This window comes from Festucalex cinctus, chromosome 4, assembly GCF_051991245.1.
Source record: "Festucalex cinctus isolate MCC-2025b chromosome 4, RoL_Fcin_1.0, whole genome shotgun sequence".
NCBI lineage: Eukaryota > Metazoa > Chordata > Actinopteri > Syngnathiformes > Syngnathidae > Festucalex > Festucalex cinctus.
Window position 1 is genome coordinate 7,130,974 of NC_135414.1, and position 27,882 is coordinate 7,158,855.

At 39.8% G+C, this 27,882-nt stretch overlaps 1 protein-coding gene across 2 annotated transcripts; it reads right to left on the reverse strand.

The window, feature by feature from the left end:
- Nucleotides 1–6,008: 6,008 nt before the first annotated feature.
- Nucleotides 6,009–25,963, reverse strand: crispld2 (cysteine-rich secretory protein LCCL domain containing 2). Of its 2 annotated transcripts, none has more exons than XM_077518680.1 (15): nucleotides 25,696–25,963; nucleotides 21,775–22,102; nucleotides 20,837–20,955; nucleotides 16,873–17,005; nucleotides 15,372–15,487; nucleotides 14,889–14,989; nucleotides 14,551–14,730; nucleotides 14,381–14,441; nucleotides 13,771–13,837; nucleotides 13,557–13,690; nucleotides 13,425–13,468; nucleotides 13,257–13,329; nucleotides 12,755–12,830; nucleotides 10,573–10,703; nucleotides 6,009–7,146 (listed from the first exon to the last, which is right to left on the reverse strand). In XM_077518680.1, exons 2-15 carry the CDS (start codon nucleotides 22,018–22,020, stop codon nucleotides 7,095–7,097), a joined length of 1,533 nt encoding a protein of 510 aa, XP_077374806.1. In that variant the 5' UTR covers nucleotides 22,021–22,102; nucleotides 25,696–25,963; the 3' UTR covers nucleotides 6,009–7,094. The 2 variants fall into 2 exon arrangements, with proteins under 2 accessions (XP_077374806.1, XP_077374807.1); XM_077518681.1 differs by having other exon boundaries at nucleotides 21,775–22,028; nucleotides 25,696–25,805.
- Nucleotides 25,964–27,882: the final 1,919 nt, after the last annotated feature.

Consider the following 27,882-nt stretch of genomic DNA (forward strand, 5'->3'; position numbering starts at 1 on the left):
CAAGTGGTTGCGGTCCCCTTTTGCTGAGAGTGCTGACGTTAGCTTGATCAAACACATCGCACTACCTCAATCACGTCATTTTAACCAAACTTAAAAACTGTCACGTGTTGATAGACCGCAATAACATTTTTTTAGGCTAGTCAGTATCCCTAAAGCCACAAGTTTAACTTCAACTTGACGTGACTTCAACTTTTTTGGTACCTTTCCATCTAAGAAAACAGGCACAGCTGCTATTGTTCTAAATACATGAAATTAGACATACAATGTCAAAGTCACTGCAGTAGACATGCCACTGTTCAAATGCCAGATTTTTGTGATATAAAAAAAATTATTCCAAAATAAATCATTTCAGATCATAATATAATATTTCAATTCAAATTCAATTGAGTGGAGTTACATGGAGTTATTAATGGTGTAAAGCATTTTGAAATTATTTATTTTAATCTCAGTATTTCATATTGCAAAAATCCCGTATGAGCAGGGGTGTATACTTTTTAAATCCACCGTAATGTGAACAGTGTTCGTTTGGGCCTGTTCTCAATATGTAGCAAGTAAATAAAATTAAAGATAAGAGAGGGGGAGAAAAAGTTTTTGCCCTTCGAATTATCTAATGTTCTTTTATTTGTAAATTGCAGTTTAAATTAAATTAACTGTCTCCACTCTCCAACATGCCCATTACAACAACGTCATTCCATTACGAGGAACGCGTATCACTTTGAAATACTGCCTGTTACATAACCTTGCTTCATCCTGAAGAGGTCTTCTTCAAGTGTGATGAATGCGTCCCATCTGTGCTCTGTTCTCTATTGAGTGTCCCGTAATTAATGTCAACAGCATTAAGTCGGCGGTTGGCAGTTACAGGTACAGTATTATTTTTTCTCAGAAAAAGAGGAAGGTCAAATAGATGCGAGCCTCGTTTTCGCTTATGAGAAAATCCTGATTGATACAGCGGTTGCTGGAGACGAGGCTTACAAACTTCTCCAATATCTGACACACGATGCATGTTTTGACATACCCTGGCGGCAACAGGCTTATGTAACGGGGACAAAAACAGCAAATTCAAATGTCAAAAGAGTAATATACCATATATTTTTGTAAATATACAAGTTGTGCGCTTCGAGTACTGTTTGGCTAGTCCACTAGCACTAATCCAAACAGACTGTGACATACTAACACAACGAAAGACTGTAAATTACTGTAAATGCGTCTGTATTGCCTTTCTTGATGGACAATAACTGCGTTATAGTGAACCTCCCACTGCGCAAATATGTCTGTTTGCAATTTTTATTTATTTTTTGTTATTTGATTAAAATGTTTAAACTATGTTGAACTAAGAAGAGGAACTTCATTTACCCAGGCCATAGCCTCATCTAAAATTAAAAAAGGGGCTTTGCCACCATTTTGTGATGTCTATTAGAAATTACAAATTACTATTTTGGTTTGGTTTGCCGGACGTGTGTCTAGGATGCTGTCATGTGACTGTGTTTGACCAATCAGAGAGCCAGGCAGTCACATGATTGTACCCAAAGTCTCTGTGTCCTCATAGTGACTTGTTTATGTTGTAGCATGGCGTGGCAGAAACAACGAGGGAAACAACACAGGCAAAAGATGCACAACACGCTTGGCCCTTATATTCAGTCTATCTTAGATTACACATGACAAAAAAATGCACTGTCATCTGTGTCTGCCTAAAATATCCATATTTCAGCCTACAAGAACGTTATTTCATACCTGAGAAAACATGTTGAGGTTTTCTATTTTATTTTTGCCAATAGCCTATTATACTGTTACTCATCCTACTTTTGTTTATTTTACTTGAGTCAATTAAGACAGACACACGCAATTGCCAGTCCCCATAAAAGCCATCCTGTGCGGCCTCACATAATGCACATGCCAGAAACACCAGTGATGGGAACTTTTGAGCTTAACAGTCAAGACATTGTGTTGATGATTTGTGTTTGATAACTGAAAAAAGATAACCATAAATATATTTCTATTGTGTTGTGATTAATTGAGCATGGGAAGACAAACTAAAAACCCCAGAGAAGGACTCAGGTCAGTTTCTTCCATTTCACCAATTCCACAACAACTTGTGTTTAACCAGTCTCTTATTCCTTTTCTGTGGTTCACTGGCTGGGTACTAGAGCAAGTCCACTGAGAATTGAACAATTCAAACCAACAATAACACTGGCCCTCAAGCATGTTTATGTTGGCTTTACTTCCCACTTGTTTTATTCCTCAATCGAGACCAAAGTGGCGGCAAACTCTCCATTCATTGGCTTGGTAGCCTCACAAAAGGGGGAAAATAATCGGCAAAGGAGGTTCAAAAGAAGCATCCGACCATGATGAGCCAGCGATAATGTGTCGGCTCCTCTGAGTGACGCTACAAAATAAAACTGGCTTGTGTGCATCTTCTTTGTTGTTGACAGACACAAGCTTCCTCTATAATTAGACGACTTTGATCTCAGTGGATTTATGTAACTTTAAGACCTGTCAATATGGGCATTATATAATCCGAAATAGTGGGTTATTTGAGTAAAATGTCACAAAAACTCATCATTTAGAACAATTTGTCAGTACAGTAGAAACAAAGGTGACATTATGTGCACAACTATGTCTTCAGTTAGTGTGAAGTCCTATTAATTTACATGAATAAATAAGTAGTACGTAATATTCAGTCTACCTTAGATCTATATATATATATATATATATATATATATATATATATATATATATATATATATATATATATATATATATATATATATATATATAAATTGAAATTGTCGTAAAATTGAACCAGGCCTGAAGGCTAAATTAAAAAAAAATTGAAATTGTGGTAAAATTGAACCAGGCCTGAAGGCTAAATGTCTGAAAAAGCAGAAAGACAAGCACATGTGCAAGATGTGGCAAACATGGCCTTTGCTAGATATCTCACCCCTAGGAAAAAGTAACCCAACCTTTTCTTAATCATCGTTTAAATATCTGTTCATCCGTAAGTGGTGGATAAAAGAGGATTACGGCCTGAGCCACAAAATGCTGACTGTTGAGTGATACGAATGGAGCGCACTCTTATGTTTGAGTAATGTGCTGTGAATCCTCAATGTTCCCTTCCCAGAATGGGACTCCGTCAAAGTGGGGGGGAGAAGAAAAACGGTGCGACTGTCGGCACCAATGACTGAGCTCTTGTCGTTTTAGACCACAATATGAAGCGCGGAGATGAACCCACCGCATTGTGACAGCGCTCCAGTGCGCGCTGGTTGACTGCACCGCAGATTCCTGATCATCTCGCCGCAAAGGCCTTTGTTCTCGCACTTGGGGTCGCTTGCCTCTGAGCCAGAAGTGCCGGGGGGGACTGGAGCCAGGGATTCACTGTGCTGTCGCTCATGCCAAGGACAAACAAAAGAAAGCCAAAGCAGTTGAAATAGTGATGAGGAACGCATGAGAGGGTTGGAGGCATCGTTGGTAGCAGCATGATGGTTGTGGTTGGAAAAACAAAACAAAAAGAAACATCTGAAGCATTTTTGTGTGGCGTGAACACGTCCTTCATGATTTGATTGAATCAGTTTTATGATTGGGAGACCACCCTCTGCTTTAAACAAAGTAAACAGTCTGTGAGAATACTGCTGTGGTTTCTTCAGCAAGCAATTATTAACAATAATCTCTAATGAAACTGATTTGTTAAAGTGAGTATGATCATATCTTTTTAAAAGTAAATTAATGGTGGGGTAATTATCATTTTTTACATACATTCATTACAAATGACATTCGATGCCAGTCTCTAACTATGATTGAACTATGATTAAATACACCTATTTAGATTCTTAAATAAAAAAATAAAACAAACAGTCATTACTGAAATTTACATAATGCTATATTTCATTGAAGAAACATCTAATGAAACATCTAACGAAACCTAACGAACTTGAGCTGGCTACCTTTCTAATGTTATGCTAGTGTTTTGACAGATAGCCTACATAAAAGTAATTATAAACATGAGTATTTATTAAAAACGTGAGTTTTAAATTTATAGATTTTGTAACACTTATTTCTGTCAAAATTACTTTTAAATTGGATACGAACGTAAGTACCTGCATTGTTTGTTTCTGTGAATTAAACCACCTTATCAGATTGGTCCTGGGAAGGTTAACGGCGTGGTGCATTGTGGATAGGCGAAACTACCAAACGGTCATTGAAAATGAATTGGATCCGATAAAATCGGCTCTGATAGAAACATTTCAACGGCTGGAACGTTGCTGATTTTATTAACATGCATAGCATGTGGTTTACTGATATTGGGGAAGTTGACTTGCAAGCTTTAAAGTGTACAGATATGCAAAGATTGTCACCACTCTAATCTCCGCCATTCAAATTGATACGGTAGTTGGTAGCCTCGTTTTTTCCCTCGCGCATGCGCAAACTTAATGCGCACTTCGCTTACATCCAAGTGTCCATGTCATCAAAATGGCTGCATTTGAATTCGGATTTATCCCACTCGATGTGTCCCAGTTCCGCCCTCAAAGCATCGGAGGCAAATGTAAACAATAAAGATGGCTGATTCCAATAAATCGTTTGTAGTTCTGGTTATCGCAGTAATTCCAAATTACGTTGTGTGAGGTGAACATATGTTTTGAATTATATTTGCCTGAAACGCTTTGAGGGTGAAATTGACACAATCCGGGTGGGCAAATTCTGATTTCCCACTTCCCTCGAATGCAGCATTTTTCTTCGATGCTCTCCGCTCATTGAAAAGCATTGGACTTTGTATCATAGTAATTTGATTTGTGAGGGTTATTTTGATTTGAAAATGTGAAAAATTTGTTTTACTACTATAACAACATATCTTGTTTATATGATAGTCACTGGCAAAAGCAATGCAATACTCCGTGGAAATGAAGTGTTGCATTGTGGAAATAGCAGAAATGCCCGGATTTTAGGAATTGTCAGGGTGCATTAAAAGAATAACTGTTTTAAACAAGTAATACATTTTTTCTTTGTTTTTTTGCAATCACTCACTCACACAAGCTTACTTCATGTAAGCCACACATGGGTCTCCCAGGCAGAGGATCGAACCCACGACAACCGGCACCAAAGGCAAGTGACGGTTCCACCTCTCCACCTGGAGCCCAGTAATACATTTTCCACTGCTAGTGCTTTCTCTATTAGTACACACAATTAAACCTGGTTTACCAATTAACTACTGCTCTATACTAGTAAGGCTACTTCATGGCCAAACTAGTAGTAGGCATGTGTCAAGTTCGAGTTGCCTCCTGGACCCGACTGGTAGCACCAAAATGCTCACTCGTAGTTTTGCCTCACGAGTAACATGTACAGGAGTTGTTTTACTAGTATGCAAAATTTGACTTACTAGAATGTCAAATGTACAGACACTGTCAACTCAACTCAACTTTATTTATATAGCGCTTTCAAACAGCCTGAGCTGTCACAAAGCACTTTACAGAAACACAAAAAACAAACATAACATAACATAAAACATTAAGACATTAGAAAGAGTAGATTGTGCCATGCTGTGAGTATTATTAGCTTTTTGAAAGCGGAACAATATTAGATAGGCCTACAGCTTTTTAATTGGAACCAAATAGATAGTGTATCTAATATGGCCAGTTAAGTACTGTACTTTCATTGATGATGTTTTTCCACACAAACCTATTCCAAATGCCTTTCTATCATCCATGTATTATATCAAACGTCTATAGAGAAATCTCATCCATCACAACATCTGGACTTTATGAGTGTGGAATCTATTACATATTTTTGTCTGGTGCCCAGAGGTCCTGTCTGGATTATGTGAACAATCCTTCTATAACCCCCCCTGACCTGGAAAGTCCAATAAGTGTTTCCATTGTTCAAAATAGCACTCCACCACATTGCAAACAGGTCCCAGTATTGTGTTTAGTATGCATTTTCTGAAGTCATTCACAGAATTCATCAAAATCAATCATCATGAAGTCACTGAACTATTTTATCAGTAAGAAGCTCTCAGTGAAGCAGTTTAAAATTCAATTTTATTTTCAAATTGTGCAAAAAATATAAACCCATTTACAGTATACATGCCTGTATAAAAAGAAAACTGAGAGAATAGAAACAGTCACACATTCTTTTCATAACCTTGCTGAAAAAAAAAACAGACCAAAATGATACCATTATTTACATTTTCCATAACTTTACAAAACCCATCATATACTTCCCATTACGATTTTGTTATGTTAAAGACCAGACTGCCAAGCATAGCGATAGGATTGAGGTAGAATGAAGTAATACAATGGACAGATTTTCTTAGTGGCCACACATTAATATGATATGGATATTAACAATATTTACTGGTCATGACATAAGCCTTGTTTGAGGTTGTGGTTGTACTGTTGTCCATTTTGGACACATTTCCCAAATAAAATGCAGTGAAGTGTAGAATATTACAAAAGTGCATTATGAACATGAAGCTTTCCACACTTCCAATTATTGCTCCCATGCCAACATATGAAATGCTTCTGTAACTGAAATGTGACACATTCATCTGTCTTGGGTGATGTAGGGCAGGCAAACATTATTTTCATTGGAAATAAAGGCAGAAGAAGTAAATGCAGAAATGACCCATTGCCATTAAATGTAACCACAATATTGCCAACATTCTTCGGGCCAAACAGCGACAAATCTTGAGCACGAGTGGGGAAGTGTTGTAAAAGGAGACCAAAAAAAAAAAAAAAAGACTGAAATGTTAATACATGGTACTATGTACACGCTGATTAAATAAAGTGTGATCAGTATACATTCCTGCATAAGAAAAAAAAATATTAATAACACCAATGTAAACATAAAAACTTTCATAGACCCAGCACCAGCTGTTCAATGCATCATAATTTACAACATTCACACGTGAAGCCTTTCTAAAGGTTCTCTCTATGTGGGGAAAACGTGATTTCCTTGATTTGACTTTAAAGGGGGAAAGAGTTCAGACTGTGTGGAGATGCTCCGCTTCCGTCGAAGGCACGTGAATGGTCGTGGTATCAAACCTGCAAGCACTTCCTGCTCCTCAAGAGCAGGTTAGGTGATTTGAGGATAGATTGACAGACGCCTCACTCCCTTACGGCGAACACGCGGAAGGAGCCTCCCTCTGTGTTGCTCTTGCTGCAAGGAAGAAGAATAACAGGATGAGGAAGGCGTATCAAATATTTTATCATTATTTTTTTTTTGTATCACATTCTGTAAGGTAGTTGGGGTGGCAGCTTTATCAGACCCTCAGAACAATTTTTCAATAAAATCAGAGCATGGAAGGCTCTTAAGATGGGGATTCCGTTTTGCGTTTTTGACGTGTAATTTTTCAATGTTGCAAAAAGTTACTGTTGAAATTTAGCCTTATGTTCATACTGCAGGTCAATTCAACGTGAACGATAAAATTCAGATTTTTTTTTTTTTTGCAGTCTACGCACTCAGGTCGCGCTCATATATATCTATACATCAAAAGGCAACCAACGTCTCAATTTTTGATAAAACAAACTGGCATGAATAGCAGGGGGTGGAGCTACATGGTGGCCAATGGTGGATGACTAACCCTACATCCAGGGGAACATTTTAGGTAGTTGTGTTTCTTAGATATGATATTAATGAATGTACCCTGCGATTGGCTGGCAACCAGTCCAGGGTGTACCCCGCCTACTGCCCAGAGCCAGCTGAGATAGGCTCCAGCAGCATCCGCGACCTTTGTGAGGAATAAGCGGTCAAGAAAATGGATGGATGGATGGATGGATGGATGGATGGATGGATGTGGCATAGCTCGGCAGTATAGAAAATGGGTCGGCCATCTGTGTCAGCTGATCACTGATTGGCTATTTGCTAGCGAATCAGTGCATGAGATAGGAGACTATGAGCCAATAAACAAAAGCAAAGAAACAGGCATTACCTAGTAAATTAAAGCAGAAGTCAACCCCTTTTATTTATTTTTTTTTTTTTTTTACACACACACTATTATGTCTATGTAGCCCCACTGGTCTAAATATTGTATTCTGGTTAATAATGCGTTAGTGAAATATGAGTTAAACAGCAAAATACTGCCATTTTTATCCATATCAGGGGGCGGCCATTTTGCCACTTGTTGTCGACTGAAGATGACATCACAGTTGCTCAGGGCTCAAGCAAGGACCAATCACAGCTCACCTGTTTTCTAAAGCTGAGCCAATTTTGCTTCATAATTCATATTACACAAATGTAATATTAATCAGAATGTCATGTTTAGACTAGTGAGGTCACATATAACATTATTGTCGAGAAATGTTTAAGGAATGCTGCTTTTTTTACTTAGATTTGGTCCTACCTTGTAAGGTTAGATGCGTACACACTTACATGTAATATACATATATTCTTTACAAGAAAGTGTAGTTAATATTTACATTATAATAATGAATATGGCAACTGGTTGGCAACTTGGATGGCATTTACCATAGTGAGACAAGTGAAAACAAGCACACATGGTATTATGTGACATATTGCATAACGTGTTAACGACTTTATAATTACTTCATTAGTGAGACCTTGAAGCTGCACATTTATTGATGATCACGATAGGCTCACCTGCTATCATATCGCACACAATTATCCTTAAAGGAAAGCACTGATTAGGTGGTGGTCAGCATTTCCAGCCTGGAGTAATCAGATCCACAGTGATGACTTGTCTATATAATAGTTACCGCACTGTAGCTGCCATATTGTTGGCCCAGAGTACGGACCCCCACTCCAGCCTTTTATTGACCTGAGACCGGTTCTTTACACTTTCATTGTAGTCAGAACGGTCCGATTTTTTGGACCACTCAGCACTTTGCACACTATATTGAAATGCCAGGCTATAAAGTAAGCAAAGATCCCATGTGTGGCCCATCCGCACAGCCAACCACACCATTACTCTTACAACAGCGCTGGCCACAAAAGGCCTCCCTCGCCTACTTTTTACGCCGTCTGAGCCGGCCGCAGCGATGTGAGAAACATGGCGTGCATGCAAGAGGGCCGACGTGCGCTTTAAACGTGCATAAATCCTGCTATTGGTGTGATGAATAAATGTACCTTTCTTTCACACGCGTCTCAACTCTGAGCTGCGTCCAATGCGTTTTGGCTGCACGTTAGCACGATGCCGAACAAGATAAATATTATATTTGATTTGATTTCAAAATGGACTTTGATTTGAGCTTGAGACTCATCCAGTGTGCGGGATGATTCTGACCGCGGTCTTGCCTCCATGTGCAGTGTAAGATCTTTACACTGAAAGGGCTTTCTTAGCCTGGTTCCAAACACGCACGACAACAGATTTGAGTTTGGGTTTAAGCAACGGACATCAGGTCATTTATTCTAGCGATTACCTCAAAGGCTAATTGGATAAAAGTTTATTTTTGAATTATCATCATAATGTGCATGTGTGTGTGTGCGTGCTTTACAAGATGGGACAAGACCCAGTGAGTGACGTGGGAGGCAGCAAATAAGAGTTAATAGATGTCGCAAAGACATTGTTTTTATCCAAATGTACTCATTAATATTTGGTACCAAGAGGCACTACAGTGTTCCCTCGTTTATCGCGGGTGTTAGGTTCTAAAAACTACCCGCGATAATGGGAATCTGTGTTAATTTTTTTTTTTCACATAAAATCTATACATTTTTTCGTTTATTCTGCATGTTTTTTCATTTTGGTATGATTTTTACTTTATTATAAATGCTTTTTCATTCATATATGTTCTTGTTTTAATTTACATTCATTTTTTCTATTATTATCTATTATTATTATTACTCTTTCTTTTTTTATTTACTTATACAGCATTTTTTCATTTATTATGTTTTTTCATTTTGGTATGATTTTTAGTTTATTACGAATACTTTTTCATTCATCTATGCTTTTTTTTCATTTACAGTCATTTTTTGCAATGAGACAGCGACGCGGCGAAAGATGAACCCGCGATAAACGAAGGAACACTGTATTTTTTAAAAGTTTATAATTGCCTATGGATGACACAAGGTGGCTGCAAAGCATTAATTTTGTCTAAATGTAAGTCCTCAACTCACTTCAGTGTTGACGCCACAAAATGGTGGATACGCATTACTTTGGATTTAAAGAAAGTTCCTCAAGCCACTTCAACATCGTCAACAAGATGTCACAAGATGGTAGCAAAGCACTACTTTGGTCTAAATGAAGCTCTTCAACTCACTTCTACATAGTTTGCCTGGCAAACCAAGATGCCACAAGATGGACACAAAGCAATTGATTACAAAAAGGGTGAAATTTGTAGAAGTTGTCCCCCCCAAAAAATCTTGCAAATAAAATATTACACTTGTTTTCCCTTTTGAGCTGACCCCCCAAAATGTGCAACAAATTAAAACACCCCCCCCCCCCCCCCGCCCTTTTTTTATTATTAGCATACAGTATTCCTCCCCTATTTGCAGTTAAAAAAAAAAAAAATCAATACATGAAGTGCATATAAACAACCTTATTTTAGAACAACACTACCTAAATCTTTTCCATAGATTTGCTCAAAAGTTTTAACGGCACCTTTTCTGGCAAGATAAACGAAAGCTTACCTTTCAGACTGGATGCCATTTTTCAGCACACCGACATAATTCTTTCTCTTGTCCAGAGGCAGGACATCCACAAAGCCCCCGTCTGGTGGGATCACCCCTGCATGGATGGCCGCCTTACAAATACTGGAGTTCTGTTCAGAGTAAGAGGGTACAGTTTAGCACCTTGTCCACACAGGTTTATATTTCTTTTAGGGCACGGCTCTGCTGAGACGTCCCAGGGGACATTTGCTACACAGCGCTTGTGTCTGTTGACTTGTAACGAGACTGACAGTCCAGGTGTCTCTGGGGAGCTGTGATGTGCAGCCAGCTGGACGTCACCGGAGGCGAAGTTCGTACAAGGTGAGAGCCTATTAAACTTCACGTAGACGTTACGTGCCAGTGCCAGTCCTAACTCAACACACTGACTCATGAAGGTGACGTGAATTCTTGCACATCAGTGTTTAGTCTGCTTTACAGTGAAGCAGTCCGCTTTCAAACATGGCTTAGATGAGCTTGCAGTGGTCATGAACAAACCAGAAAACTTTTCTACTTTCCAGTTGGGGCACTTGTAAGTCAAGGTACCACTCGAAATTTTCCAAAGATTTTGAGCTCAAGGCTCAAGTTATATAATTACTTTTTTTTTCTCACGGCCTAACAGTCCAGGATTTGAGCAAAAAATGGGGAAAACGGCACAAGACAAGTGAAGGTGACTCGGCATCAGCTGTTTCCCTTGATTCCCACGTTCTAATAAAAAAATAACAACAACAAAAACTAAAACAAAAGTGAAGCAGCCTTCTGGAACAAACTGTGCTTGAAATTCCATTGTTGGACGCACTGACCAAGAAAACAACAGATGTGAAGTTTCAGAGAAGCTAATCTTAACAACTTTGTTGCCGTATAGACTAGTTAATAATAGTTAACAAAAACTAATCTCAAACTAAAATTACAAAAAAAACAAAATAAACATTTTAGTTAACAAAATAAAATGAAAATGAAAGTGCTTCATTAAAGAGAAAATTAACTGAAAATATGTCTTAGGTATATGAAACTAGTTAAAACTAACAAGAGCCAGCTTCTGTAGCCGGGGATCGGTCCGCTAAGGTCTCCTCCCTTGGCTGCCACCCAGCCTACACTGCACCCTTTGGCCCCTCCCGCCGGTGGTGAGCCCGTGGGAAGGGGGACCCACGTTGCCTCTTCGGGCTGTGCCCGGCCAGGCCCCATGGGCGCAAGCCCGGCCACCAGGCGCTCGCCAGCGAGCCCCGCCTCCAGGCCTGGCTCCAGAGGAGTGCCCCGGTGACCCGTGTCCGGGCAAGGGAAACGTGCCTCCAAGATTTTTATTCATCATAAGGGGATTTTGAGCTGTGCTTAGTCTGGCCCCTCACCTAGGACCTGTTTGCTATGAGTGACCCTACCAGGGGCATAAAGCCCCTGAAAGCTGCTGTCCCCGCGACCCGACCTCGGATAAGCGGTAGTAAATAGATAGATGGATGGATTGATTAAAACTAACAATATATAAAGCAAAAATAGGTTCAATTCAAATATATTTATTTTGGTATTGCTGTACATCCGTACAGAAGATGGAAGGTCGCCGTTGAGAATTGCAGTTTACCGTTCTTTATTACACTATATTTCATAAACTTTTTTTTTTTTTATCTTGCACAAATATTCCATATATTACATAAATAAAAAAATAAAAAAATAAATAAAACTAATACAAACTAAATTAAAATGAAATATTTTCAAAAAATAAAATACTAAAAAACTTAACGTAAACAAAAAAATGATCTAAAAAACTAATTTGAACTAGCTGAAATTAAAACAAAAAATCAAAACGAAATAAATATTATAAATAAAAATCAATAACTACTTTTTGGCAAAGTCTATTTTTGTCGTTAAGGTTGCAGCTTGTTGCAGTGCAGATCTCACATCTCTCTCTTGGCAAGAATTACACACTTTTTTTTTTTTTTACACACACTCTTTTACAATGTTTTGTATAAGAAGAGCCAATAGGAGTTCCTCAAGGTTTCTATCCAAGTACTCCAATTATTTGACTCCAAGGTAACCATTTGTACCATTTACCGACTGAAAAACAGTTCTTGTCATGTATTTAAGTAAAGTGAGGTTGTTGTGGTATAGTAGCCTTCACATCACATAACGTATCCACAAAATAATCTGATGTGTTTCCCAAAAGCTCATCACTTACGTCTGTGTAGATATTGCTGCCAATAACTGGTGACCAATAAGAGGGTTGACTCTTGCAGTCAGAAGGACAGAAGACTCTGAAGAAGGAATTGGACACTGTCGTCAAAATGGAGCAAGCAGGAGTTCATTCCAGAATTGGAGGATATTTTCAGTCCTCAGTTTCAAAACACATAAAAACATTCACTTTTTGTCTAAATTTCAGTTGTCCTGAGACAAAATGTAACTGTAGCTGTCGTGAAAGTGATAATTAAATATTAATTAAAATGCCGAATAGTTCTTGAGCGCCTCTTAAAATGCTTTTTTTTTCCCGCAGTCTTTTCCCTCGCTCTTCATGACCAACGTAAATAAATATGCAACACAAAAATGACTTCTTTAGTTCAGTATTTTTTGGTAGCAATAAATAGTCTATTTTTTTTTTCCAAAAATGTCCACCAATTCTAGAATGACTCAAAAATCAACGAGGCCTAATTGTAAGCTTAGTCTCGCATGCTTTAGTGAGTTACCTTGGACAATGTGAGATGGGCTTTTTGAATGGGCAGATTTCAGCTACAGTAGTGTAGCAGTCAATATTGGTTTCTGTGACAGATAAACGAGAAAATACAAATTTGATGATGATGATGATGATGATGATATACAGGTCATCTTATGTCAGTGCAGTACTTTTCTCTTACCTTGTACTTTGGCCATCATAAAGGCATTTCCTGGCCTATATTTACTGTAAAGCACATTCAAAGCTGTGTTAGAATGGGGAAATCACAATTTATTGCTGAATAAATTATCGCTATGAACAAATTGAAGTCTACCTGAAAGACTCGATGGAATTTTTCGTGGATTTGACAAAGAAGGGAACCTTTGCTTCCATCCTTGTGATGTCGACAAGTCCTCCGTTGTTGTCGATGGCACCAAAGTGAATGGCGGCACGGCAAATACTCGATTGCTACTCGAACAATGAAAAACACTTTCTTCACTCACTATTCATTAACATCAATGTGTTATATTATTCTCTACTATACTCACCACATCATAGTAGAGCATTCCCCAAACTTTCCCTTTCCTATTCATGCAGTTAGCGGGACACTTGTATCTACGAAATCAGAAAAAGATATTATAACTTAATTATGATATGTTTTTTTGTTTTTTTTAATCAAAACTCTACAGGTGGAATTCATTTAACAGTACAGTGGTGCCTGGAGATAAGATTTTGCTCCCAAGTCAAAGGAAAAAATGGTCCAAACGACAACTTGTATCTGCTGTTGTTTAAGTTTGCCATTGCAATCGTACCAAAAACTTTCTGCAATATTTTGTGAGCTTTTTTAGTTACATTTTGGGCCTTTTAGGACACTTTTTTTTTTTATTTTTTTTTTTTTACCAGCTCTGATAAGACCACCAGAGTTGGGACAGTTGGTTATTTCAACTTAACCATGCAGGAAATGCTCAGACATCAAGTCATTAAGATTTAGTTACTGGTTTGTTATGTAACGTCATAAAATGGCTAATATAAAACATTTGCGTGACTTTATATGATTTTCATAGTCATAATTTAAGTGACCTTGGGTCCTTTTAAGTTAACTTGGTGTATATTTGTGTTAAGGTTTATATTTAAAACAAATTAAAATAATAATAATACCTGTTGCAGGTTATTCCTCTGCACTTGTCTCGCAGTCTGGTCTCACACTTGATGGTCTGAGCTGCAAAAAAAACCAAAAACAATAACAAAACAAAAAACGCATACTAGTTGAGGAAGGAGGTAAAACGATAGAGCAATTTGAAAGTAATGTATAGTATTATAAAACTTACCCAGGTTGGAGTTACTAGGAATCCTTGCAGATGGGCTGCTTGGCGTGGACGGCCTGGACACCGGTTTTCTTGGAGTGGAGGGTTTGGGTTTGAGTGCGGGTTTAGCAGTTGTGCGAGGCACGACGGGCACCTGAGGCTTCTCCACTTCGTTCATATCCTCAGTCTCGGTGCGCTGCGAGTCTAACATTGGATACAAGTATCGGGATAGGTCGTCAGGTTGGGGCGTACAGTCGAACCTCATGCTCAAATGATAAGACCTGTTTTGTTTGAAACTGCTGCCTTAGTGGATCTACTATAAGGTATTTAACTGGAATGTAACAACACTGTCATCTGCTCACCTTTGTAGCACAAATTATTTCTGCATCCTCCTCCGTAGCTGGGAGGGCACTGTGAGCAAGGGCGGCCATTTTTATAGGGAGCCTCCCCGATCCAGTTGCCCCTGCAGGAACACATGACACACATGTTGACTGAGGTTTGGAACTTAAGTTGTCAGCATCACTTTGCTCGCTGCTCTTGTAATGACTTGAACACCACTCGCTTGCGGTCAACACTCCTAAGAGGCTAATAAAAGCCCTCCTCGTTGTCTCGAAATGGAATGGAAACAAGCTCTTATTTTTCTTTCCCAATGCTTCATTATCGCTTTTCTATTTTCTGACTTCTGGAGGAATCCAAGTGGCCCCAAAATGTCGTTCAGCGTTCAAATGAGCGGTCAAGCCGACAGCTGGGATTCCGTTCGGAACATACAGTTCGCTGCCAGGACTTTGAGGAAGAAAAATGTAAGCAAAGAGCAAAGGTGTCATTTCTGGAATCTTTGGTCTTACTTTGGGGAGTAGTTGCACACGAGGTAGACTGCGTTCTCCCACGTTTCCCCCCACACGTTCATCCTCGGACAGACGTGCACGGCGCAGCCAACTCTGCTCGTGGTGGCCCAAACCACCTGTGAAGAGCGGAATAAAAGAAAAGCCAACGTCAGCTGGAAGTTCTGAATGAATGAAAAGACACATCTAGCAGGTTAACCTATAAAAGTGGCGGCCCGTTTTTCCCTCCATCATCTCTCTCTCTCCACTTTCAGGTCAATGGATCATTCCAGAGGAAGCGAGCAGACGTGCGGTCACGATTAACGAGGCCAGTGGGACACAGCGCCAGCCTGTTTTTATGCCCCCGTCAGACACTCGTCTCGTGTGAAAAACACTTTGCCCTCTGGGATATTACCTGGATCCCTCTCATCAAGCAAATGAAAAAGCCGTCATACTCTAATATCTTACTCGGAAGCGTCCGAGGTCAGATAAAACACCTTGTTAAACGGAAAACTGCTGCAGCGGTGCGAAAGATGAATGATGTGCCATTTGAAGGGGAATACGACACTGCAGGTTCCAAAACTCATTTTCCCTCAAATGTGTGTGCGTGCTCTCCCTTCCTTAGGAATGTTTATCTTTTTTTTTTTTTTTCTGGTAGTGACGTTTCGAGGCCACTGGAAGCAATGAGTCAGCACGCAGAATGCATGTGTGATGTTTGCTGCGACGTTAGCTGACGAGTCTCCATCTTTTACCCAGTGGTGCAAATACTGTACTTTGTTACCGTACTTAAAGCAGGCGAAAAGAAACGTTTTTGATATTTGACACACCACAGAGAAGAGTGTTGCTACCAACCCTGCCAGATGTGAATGTATATCAAATGAGGCTTCAAAGTCGTTAAATATCAAGCCGTTCTCCTTGCTCTTAAATGCTGTGGGCGTGTCCACTAAATGCCCTGCTCAATTTTTAACTGTCATTCAAATAAACTTGGAAAAATCTAGTATATTTCCGATATAACTGCATAGTTCAGATGCAAAAACATATCCCCTTAAAGCTTCCACACCACAACAACGGGGCACTCTAGTCACACCAGTGCAAAGTCTTGGTCACATACATGCTCGAAAGATGCACTTTTTTTTTTTTTCCCGACGACTACAAAAACAAAAGAATTGACCTTGCCGTTCCAATACGTTTGGAGGGGATTGGCGCTAACTACACATTACAAAAACCATCTAGCCAGATAGCTTTCAAGTATTTCGTGCGCTTAAATCTGAAAGGAAGGAAACTCATGGACCAGGTTTGGATGCTCAGTTCAAGCAGTGCAACCCCATCATCTCTCTCTCTCAAAATCATCTCTTAGATTGTGCCAAACCAAATCATCTTCAAAATGGGAAATTTGTGTTCTTATTAGATGGAGTAGCATGTAAGAGATCTTTTCTTTTCTTTTTTTTCTTTTCATGGTTTGCTTTCACACTTTTTCAACCAGCACTTCCACCTCTTTACACACATACGTTTGCTCTCTCCTCACCTGTGTGTAGTGGGTACACATGGGCCCGGAGCAGCGCTCGGGACACCATGGGTTGCACTCGTGAGGGTAGGGATAGGTGTAGTCTTTCACCTCGTCGTACCAGGCCTGAACGTGGAAAGCGGGTGAGCGGTACCTGCACGGACAAAATGGTTGGTTCAGTCAAAAAGCATCAGGTACCACAGCACTTCTTCCCCTCCTTAACATAGGCAGTGAAAAATTAAAAAACAATGTATCAAAAGGAACTAAACACAGCCCCGCCGCCTGACAAATGAGTATTGTAAACATGTCTTTTTAGGGTATTGCAGAGTGCACAGCATGATGGCGGGGAGGGAGAGAGAGAGCAAAGGGAGCGGAAAGGAGGGAATCCTCAGTGGGTGTGCTGGCACAAGAAGAAAGGAGGGAAAGGGGGAGGAATGAACGGCTGGGTGAGAATGAGAGCAGATTCCTGGAAGGGCACCTACTGCGATGGCAATACACAGTCAAACACCTACTGTGGACACTAGGGATGTAACGATAACGGCAATATTGTGATATTGTAATTTTAAAACTCCCACAATATGTCGTCATAGGGTTGCCAACTGTCTCGCATTATCCGGGACGCCCCGTATTTTAGGTGAAATTTTTATGTTCCATACGAGACATAACAAGTCCCGTAAAATAATTCTCAATTCTTACACGAAATGCATCGAACGGCATCTTTGACATTTTTGGACCACGGCTGCTCCCATAAGGTTGACAAATGACAAGGAAGTTGCTCATAGCCAATAAAATGAGTCGCTGGGTGTGACGTTATGTGGAGATCTTGCAAGGTAAGAGAGGCAACGAACGAACGAACGAACGAGAGAGAGCGAGAGAGAGAGAGACAGACACTTACTTCCAGGTTTGGCCTACACTCTAAACGCCGATCTTAATGCATCGGCTGCGAACGTACTGTATCAGCGGGAGCTATACAAGATGTATTCTTGTACTATTTATGAACAAATACTGCGAGAATTTAGCTTGCTGGCAAGTTTCTCAATCAGCGCTTAACACAGCAAACCGCACTCTCCAGGTCCTAGATCAGCTAAAATGGCAATATCACAAAGCACGGCACCTGTCAGCCAATCACAGGCATCAGGCATCGTCACGTGCATTTGTTGTAGCGGTTTATACTGCGTAAGTGGCGAGAAAATAATAATAACAATAATAATAATAATGTGTAATGTTGTCCGGTCGGTTAGGAAGAGAGAATGGATAAACCTGTAAGAAAGAAAAGATTCTCTTTTCTTTCTCCATGGAAAAAGTAAATTTGGTGAGTCACTCTCCTCTTTTGCATTTCATTTTTTTATTTTTTATTTTTGCATATTTTTTTTAGGTAAAGAGACAAATGGGCTCTTTGCACAAATCCACTACTTCATGAACTCAACACGACTCCTTCATTTCCTGTCTTTTATGAGTGGACAAGCTGATTAATCCAGGTGTGCCTGATCTCAGTAACTACAACGACATTGGCCAGACACACCTGGATTAATCAGTTTGTCCACTCATGAAAGACAGGAAACAAAGGTGTGGTATTCAGTTCAGGAAGTAGTCTAGCTGTGCTCAAGAGCCCATTGTGGTTTCTTTGAGGTTTTGTATGAGGTTACATAATGATGGCCTGCAGTAAGGATTAAAGGGAATGTATAAACTTTGTGCATTTCGAATCTAATCAGAATATACACTGATTTCACACATCATGCTCACACCACCATGGCACCGTGCCGTGCACCTGTCCCTTATTTCGGGATGAGAAAGTTGGCAACCCTATGTCGTCGTCATGTCACAATATTGAAAGTAGCACATCTCTTAAAAAGGTCGATTTCCATTTGTGCAGTTCTAGCACCCTCTGATGGCTAGTTTTTTAGTGCAGTTTAATTTTCACAAGGCATGTTTTGGCCCTTCTATGTTTAAAATTCACGCTAATGGTCAGATGAAGAGGAATGTAATATGCTTGTGAACCGAGTCAATATGTGCAGGAACTCAGTGTGTGCTTGCATTAACAAGTAAGTGTACATTTACATGGGCAAACCCAACTATTACGGATGGACGTGTTTCCCAACACTGGTACACTTGCAAAAAAATAAATAAAACATTTAAATGGAACCATCAGTGTGAATATATAACAGGAGTTTAATGGCTTCCCAACGATACATGGACAGACCCCAGATAACATGCTTAACACTAAAGATGTTAATAAACTTATTTTAAATATATGGTTAGCCCAGTTTGGCAGAATTTTGGCCCGATTTATGGTGCCCATAGGGAGGGAGGAAGGGGAAAAAAAACATGAATGACAGAGTGCGGTGGTGGCGGCCAGCAGTGGAGACAGGAGAAAAAAAAAAAAAAGAAAAGAAAAAAAGACTACTTGCAACTGGCACGATTTTCGCCAGCTCTCTGCCAGACGGGCCTGTCGACAACACTTAAGTGATTGCCAGTGACTGTCAATGTGAAATGAGTTACCGGCAGATGTCGTTAGCGACACCGTGTGTAAGTGAGCCAAGCACACACACTGCGCTGGATCGTCTGTGAGGAGGAAGGAGTCACTGATACGTTCCAATTGCTGCATCTTATGCCTAAAGGCTAACTACGGAAGATGAAGGTAAGTGTGGATTAAATTATAATGTTTACACTATATCACGTTGAAGCATTATGTCACACGTGCTTCCGGGTGGCCCTCCCCAATGGCACAATCAAAAACAAACCTTGTGTAATGTCCCCTTTGACCTCCAAAATACAATTGAGAAACAGGTGCTTTTTTTTGATGATGAAATGGATAGCGGGTTGTTGCCTGCTAGCATGCTAGCCATTATGTTTAGCTAAATTACTTGACAGTGAATTTCCAAAATTTTTCTTGACAATAATATCTTCTATGTAGCCACATTAGTCTAAAAACAGTATTCTGTAATAGTGCGTTTGTGGAATGTGAATTAAGCTTCAAAATCCACCAGGGTTTATCCATCTCAGTGGGCGGCCATTTTGACACTTGCTGTCGATTAAAAATGACATCAGAGTTGCTCAGGGCACAGGTTACAACCAATCACGGCTCACGTGTTTTTTGAATTTGGTCATGTGATGTTTGCAGGCTGAGCCATGATTGGTCGTTACCCAACTGTCATTTTCAGTCGACAACAAGTGGCAAAATGGCCTCCCCAGTGGATTTTGCTTGCTTAATTATCAGAATGCCGTTATCGGTGTAAGATGTGATCGGGCTGCCAGGTTGTATCGGGTTCGCCTGGAGATGACGTCACGCTACAGGATTGTCTGGAAATTGCCCGTTTAAAATAACAAAATTTATGGACTAAAATTGTAAAAACGTAAATAAACTTAAAAATATAAAAGCATGATACTGTAAGAGTGGAAAAAAAAAATAGATTGCCGGTGACGTCAGTACAGCAGCGCTAACGAAGTTAGCTTAGTTTTGGTTTTTAGCTGTTGACAAATCAATCACAATAACAAAAAAATCAGTCTTAATGATAATAGAAATACATTAACAATCTAAACTGACAATATTTGTCACGTCAATTTTGTGTATTTATCAGTCAATCTATTTTATTATTTTTTCAATATATTTTGCGTTTATATTCTTAGGTTTATTTACGTTTTTACAATTTCAGTCCGTACATTTTGTTATTTAAATTACACCTTTAGTATTTTCTTTCCAATGTTTGACATCAACTGGATAATTTCCAGCCAATCCTGTAGCGGGACGTGTTCGTTAGGCGATCCCGGTACGATCTGGCAGCCCGATCAGATCTTACACCGACACCGCGTTTAGACTAGTGGGGCTGCATAGAATATTATTGTCATGAAAATTTTAGGGCTGACTTATGTATTCCTTTATAATTGTAAATAAAAATCGCCTGTTCATTGAATAACAACTCCAACATGGAGAATAAATATCATCGGACACAAAGTGGCCAAAAGAAAACATGTTGGACGGTCTTACCTGCCCCAGTGAACAGCCAGGTTCTGCCCGATGGACATGAGCAGGTCCTGAGGTCCGTGATCCCACTGGCACACCTCGGCCCAGTGAGTGGCGGACCGCTCCAGCTCGTCATCCCACACCTGCCGACATTCAAAAGATCCACTTAGAAGTCCATACCTGAATAAAGGCATTCAAAATCTTCGAATGGGAGCTTTGCCTCACTTAGTATATGCAGTCAAATAAATGCTGAAAACAGCTTTCCATAGCAGAGGACACCGACCTTACACGACCTCTGCGAGTAACTCGTCAGTAAATTTCCAGTCTTTTGGTGGTCACGCACACACAGACACACACTTTTCCCAGCACACTGCCTAACCTTCAAGGAGTCCCAACAACAATAATTCCTCTACGTTGCCCACTCCAGTGCCATGCAGGCTGCTAACAAGCTCCCCCCTCCCTCACTTGTCTTCTCCAGCGTGAAGCAGGTATACTGCACAAAGTCAGCATTATTATCCAGCTTGTTAAAAAGAAATACAACGCAGCAGGCTGGTAATAGTGTGCCGTCATGACTGTTTCCAGCTGAGAGAAAAAGACTCTTTTTGTTTTAACAATAGCATCACTTGCGATTGGCTGGCAACCAGTCCAGGGTGTCCCCCGCCTACTGCCCAGAGCCAGCTGAGATAGGCGCCAGCACCCCCCGTGACCCTAGTGAGGAATAAGCGGCCAAGAAAATGGATGGATGGATAGCATCACTTTGTAAAGGTGGTTTAACAATTGAGTATAGGACTGCGCAATTAATTGAAATTCAATTACAATTTCAGTGATGCTTACTATTTTCCATACACACAAATATGACTACATGAATTGGAGGTAAAATATATTTAAAGAAAGATATCGTGGATATTTTGAAAGGCATATCTTGGCACCTTCATCTGCATTCTGCAATGAGTTTCCCTCACCATGTACTCCATGTCGGCCGCGCTGGGGTACACGGAGCCCCTCAGCTTGTTGTGCAGCTGGAGGATTTCCTCCCGGTCCGACCAGCGGATGGCACGTCTGCTCCTACCGCCAGTGCTGTTGTGACCCACTTCTTGGTCCTCGTAGCGACTCAGCAGCTGCCTGAGCTCCTTGGAGTCGGGCAGGAAGAGAGACGCCGAGCTTCCGAGCCAGATCAGCAGGAGGGAGAGGAGAGGGATGAAGGCCATTGTTGACACTGTGAGGATTGAACACAGTGGTGTGTTGTTGTTTTTTTTAATATATATGAGGGGGAGCTGGTCCTGACACAACCTGCGGGGAGGGAACAGTTAGTCAGTTTCTTCCTGTTATGGGAGTACAAATTACAACAGTTGACTGATTACATATCTCATGTACTGAAAACTTCCTCTTGCTTTGAGTTTTTACTGCAGCTGACAAATATGTGCGTAAATGACAATAGGAAATGGCGACACTAATGACTCACAGGCATCATGTCATCACCAGCTATCATAATGTCTCATTTTACACCAATGAAATCCATTTTTCTACTAGAATTTAAATAACTGGTAACTATGTCACTGCTTGCACAAAACATGCTAAAAGAATGATCTTCCATTACATCATTCACTTCTAAGTCAAGATAAATCACCTTTCAAGAAATATATTTGGAGATTCATTAATATCAAAATGTTACAACCACTTAGGCATTGAATACTTGAACACAAATAGTGGCGCAATGAGCTGAGATGTCTCCATACCTGTATTTCTGTATTATCAAAGATGTGCCAATTGAATAGGACAGAGTGAAATCAAAAATAAAAACATTTAAAACATTTTCATTGGGTTTTTCAAGAAGCTGGAACGGATTAATGACATTACTATTCATTTCCATAGAGATAGATCATTTGAGATCTGAATGTTTTGAGTTACAGTCGGTGTCAGGGAACAAATTAAACCCATATTTCAATGAACCACTGCTAAAATGTATGCACCAGTTTTTAAAGGACTCACAGAACAATTTTCAGCAGTAAAAAGTGAATATTTTGTCCAGAATTGACGTGCTAACTTCATTATTTTTCATGCACAATTAATCCCTTTAAAAACACATTTTCCACCTGTGCCAATCACGGCTCACCTGTTTTCTGGGATTGGTCAGCAGAAAGAAAAAAAAAATATATATATATATATATAACATTAATTATAGAGAAATTTTATTTTCTTACTGCTGAAAATGGCTAAATGAATCAAGTATCTCTTTAATAATCACCTGTCCGCTTTCTAAATTGTAGTATACGATTACAAATAACTATTTTTAAATTCATCATGTTGTATGTCTGACGTGTCAATGAAAAGTGAGCATTATTGTGTAAAAGCTTTTTTTTTTTTTGGCCACAGCTGAGTATTGGATCTCATTTTGTCGCTAATGTTGCGGCCAATAATGATTTAATGTCTAACAAGAGGGAGGACTTGTTCAAAGCGAGAAAAGGTGCAGCGGGTCCGTGCGAACCGAGAAGAAAATAAACAGCAGTTCTCGCTCGCTCCTTATCCTTGAATCCCTTCGCCTCTTTCCCTCTGGCTGCAAAGAGACGGCTTGCGGTCTGGCGCGGGCTCTGTGTCAACACGCCGTGCCAGGGGCAGCTGAGCCAGGCAACAGGCATCAGGCACCACACCCTGCTGCTGCTGCTCGCACTCAACCGAGAGCAGCTTGGCTGCGCCGGGCCCTTCTCACGGCCCTCCTGAATTTTAGACCCGAGTGACAGACGTCCGGCCCCTTGAGAGGTCTTTGCAAAAGGGGGTGGGGCTGACCTTTATGTCACCTCTGCACCATGCTTGTATGTCAAATTTCTGTCACTGAGTGATAACACACACGTGTGCGTATGTATATGTCACTATAGACATCACATACAGGTGTTCAAAGTGTGGGTCGGGGGCCTTTTGATGGCCCGCTACATTATCTAATACGGCGGTGCCAAGACTAATTGGTTTTTTGAGACGCGAGTGGCCACTTGACCAATTTTTTTCTTGCAAACGAGCATAATTTGAGCTACACTTTACACCCTGATCGCTAGATTACGACATGACATCACAACCTCTGACCACTAGTCACATTAAGTATAAGCATGTTTACTGTTTTTATTTCCCCCGTTTTTTTTTTTTTTTAAGATTATATGGAGAAGAAATAACTGAGTTTTTATACAGTGCAATAATGCTAAGCATAGTTTTTCTTCTGTTGAGTTAAAGTCATTTTTGTTGTTTTAAGGGTTTGGGGAGGCTAGAATGTATCATTTAAAAAAATTAAAAATGGCAATGTGCCGACATTTGAATGTTAAAGTAAATCATATTGTAGCAACCTTTGGGGGTGGGTTGCAAGTTGGATAGTTTCCAACGGTCTGAGCGGACCATGAAGGCATCACAGACTGTTTTTGGGGAAGCTACATACGCTATTGGCTGTTGTGTTCTGGTAGTTCAGCCTGCTGTTTTGCCACTTGAAAACTGTTGATTAAAAAGAGCTGTTAGCTCCATAATTGGCTTGATTATTTCACCAACATTAGAATATTTTTTAGTATAAAAAAAAAAAACTGTTTAATGAAACTTTCACACGAATGTTACAAGATCACAATCAATTTTTGATGTCCAATTGTGATTGTGCCAAGTTGACATTTTTAGTATGCCACGTCCAAAACGTCCCCCCATTCTCGCTTTTTTTTTTTTTTTTTTTTTTTTTTTGCTGGATGTGGCAGTGGAAAAATTTGGACATCCCTGTACTGTACACTGTTTATATTATCATCCATGTGTATATCTCATTTTATACTCACTGTTAGAGCTGCACTTTGTAACAATTTGCCCAAAAATATCTTGACAATAGCCCTTTTTTTTTTTTTTTTTTTTTTTTTTTAAACCATTTATGACTGAAACATTTGTTTATTAGTAGCTGTTCATAATGGTAACTCCTGCAAGACTCTGGGCAATATTTTTCAGGCTGGATTCGGGTTTGAATTTCTTGCTCTCTGTCTGCGGCTGTCATGTGCGTTGAATACGTGAAGAAGGGAAAATGTAGTTTCATTTTCTGGCCACAGGTGACATTAGCGATATGATATTGAATTTTCTGTGTTCAATAGCTGTAGGATTACTTTCAATATTATGCAGTTTAACCTTCATAAACTGTACATTACATATTGGGTGCATTATATTTCATCAGTGTAGCATTTTTACATCACGGTCAATAGATTTCATTTCTCTCATGGGATGAATAACATAACTATCTATGCTATCTGTCTATATATGAATACATCTTTTTTTTTTCCCTTTCAGGCGAGGAACCGTATTTGGTGACTCCCAACTGCATGCTTTTGCCAAGCCTCAACGTGAGCAGAAAACCTATTCAGCAGGTGATTAGTTCAGGTCAAGATCTACCAACTTAATTCAGTCATGATGAGAATTGCTCCAATTTAAATGGACCATTAAATTTTTTCATTATTCATTAGTTTTTATAGCTTATCTAGTTCTGTTAACCACAATGGTACTGGTAGCTTTTAGGCTGTTTACCTGTCAAAGTGCTTGGTGATGATATTATTTAAAAAATAAATAAATAAATAAATAAATAAATAAAGGCAAATGTGGCAGACGTCATAGGGTCAATCTCTCCAATAATCATCTCAGATTATAATGAGATTATAATGAACTTCCAACATTTCAATGAAGCTTGATGGAGGCTGCAGAGAGCCTTATTACACATTCATCATCCAATTATGGGCCAACTCCACAGTGGCTGCAACTGATATGCCTTTTTTTTTTATTATTTTTTTTAAATGAAATACACTAGACAAAGCTGATATGAATGAAGGGGAGAAAAAAAATCTTTCAAAACAGATTTCGTCAACAACCAAAATAAACTGTTATCTCACCTCTGCTTGTCTTCTGTCACTATTCAATTGCTTGAGGGTTGTCTTGTATTCCCGTGTGAGGATCTGCTGAGACTTGTCTGCACGCAGGATGTGTGTCTCCAGTCGGAGCTGCTTGGAGAGCCTTATATAGAGAAAGGACCCCTCAGGATCAGAGGAGGGGAAGGGAGGAGGGGGGAATCCTCCCCCGCACAAGCCTCTCTAAAATGTTCCTGGCTCAGCGTGTGCACGAGCAGCAGCAACAGCCTCACGTCAAGAGGGAAAACTACAAATAATGTTAATCATCGCACTGACAAATGAGTCGAGCAGCTGGATCGGCAGCCCAGAGTGAAGCTTGGCTCACCGACTGCCGGGTGCACGCACACAAAGATGGTTCATCTTCAAATCAACACTAACAATTTCATTAGTCATCTATGTTAGAATATAAACACAAAGGACACTGTTGGCAGTATTGGTGTGTAGAATCGGATTATGTTTATGATTCAGAGAACGAGTTACATGTGGACAGTATCGGCACTCATACAGATAGGCTATTTGTACAGGTATCTGTGCCGATACTATAATGTACTGACACCTTGCTTCTTGCGTAAGTCATTTGGAATAGACTGCAGCTTGTTTTCGTTTTCATTTCAATATTGCGTTAGCACCAACAATTGTCGAAAGTATTGGGACAGACAATGAAAAATTGAAGGAAAATATGGAGTCACTGTCCATCCTTTGCAGCTACCAAGCTTTAAGGAAAATTTTGCACATGATCTTGGACTGTCTGTGGGGATTTTTCTTTTTTTTTTTTTTGGTCCACTTATCCACACCAAACTCCTCCTAGCAGGCCATTATGGACCTTGAAGCAGAAACGGGCCTTCCCGAATTGTCCTTAAGTATGACAGCATACAAATTGGCTTACTAAGATAAGATTCAGAAGGAACGCAAGGTTCTTGCCTAATTCACTGGTTTATAGATTAAGGTGGCAAAGGGTGTGTGCCAATTGGTCCATATTGGTGAATATTGACTAAAAGGGAAGTCAGTGTGGCAAGTGTCTGTTTGGCACATGAATGACACAAATGTACAATAACATTTTGCAACTTGGGGTTTTCCACACTACCGCTTTTATTGCATTTCAACTGTAGTGCAATATTACGCTATGTTGCTATGACATTGTTTTTCATCTTCAGAAATAAAATTGCAATGGGTGTGGATGAGGGATTTTCAAGAACCAGGCAGGTTGTATTTCTAAAAAGTATATTCAGTGCTTCAGACTGCCCCTAAAATTTGAGACAGCGCAACTAAAACTTTCATCTACTCGCACCAGTGGAACCAGTAAGTTTGCAGCCACATTCTGCCCAGTTTGAAAATTAAAGCCCTTATCATACAGTGGCGTGAACATTTGCAACACTAGCTAATGTTTATTTTACGTCAGCATTTGTTCAAGGTCTCAATGTTTGATAAATGCTCACCAGACATTCAGTAACAGTTTGTTTGTTTTTTTTTCCTGTGTAAGGAAATTTTGAACGTTTGTTGCATATGTTCACCCCTCAGTAGAAAACGGGCTTAAAACTGTGCTTAAAACAATGATTAAAAAAAAATCAATGATTTAATTAAAGCGATGTGTGTAAATGTGAAAAACTATACTGAGGTGTTTGAAAAAAGTTTGAAAAGATTAAATGCAAATGTATTGAACTGAAAAGTTACAGTGAATACAACTGAACTGCACCTAATGTAATAGCAAAAAACAACAACAAAAAACTAACATTATGCAGGTGGAATATTTAATCCAGTGCTTCTTTGTGCACCATGCTTTGAGATGAATATTGAGTTGAATACTGCATACCTCTTTCTAGTTCTTTTTACATTGTCATCATCCACTAACATTGAAAAAACGCACAAAACCTGTAAAAATGACGCACACACGCGAGCTACAGTGGGTAGGAAAGCGGCCCAGAAACTAATGAAGAAGGCATATGGAACATGAGGCTAATTAGCAAAACAAACCCCAGAAGGGCATTGAAACGTCCGCATTGGTCGCATGACGACACGAGGCTGAATGACTAAGGTTTCCTTTGACTTTATGTGCTTCACCTGTGGTCAGAGATGCTGCAACAGGCATCTGACATGACCCCATATCAGTAACACAATTGGCACCCGGCCCCCCGCCTCAATCACAATATTGGTTGAGCTGATAGATTATGCTTT

What these genes read in the sequence shown, in the direction of transcription:
- crispld2 (XM_077518680.1), bottom strand. Translation starts at nt 22,020, where the DNA reads ATGGCCTTCATCCCTCTCCTCTCCCTCCTGCTGATCTGGCTCGGAAGC. An exon ending in CTGGCTGTTCACTGGGGCAG is followed by an intron (nt 17,006 to 20,836) that starts GTAAGACCGTCC and finishes TTGTCCGTGCAG; the next exon opens with GTACCGCTCACCCGCTTTCC. An exon ending in AGAGGAATAACCTGCAACAG is followed by an intron (nt 13,838 to 14,380) that starts GTATTATTATTA and finishes CTGATTTCGTAG; the next exon opens with ATACAAGTGTCCCGCTAACT.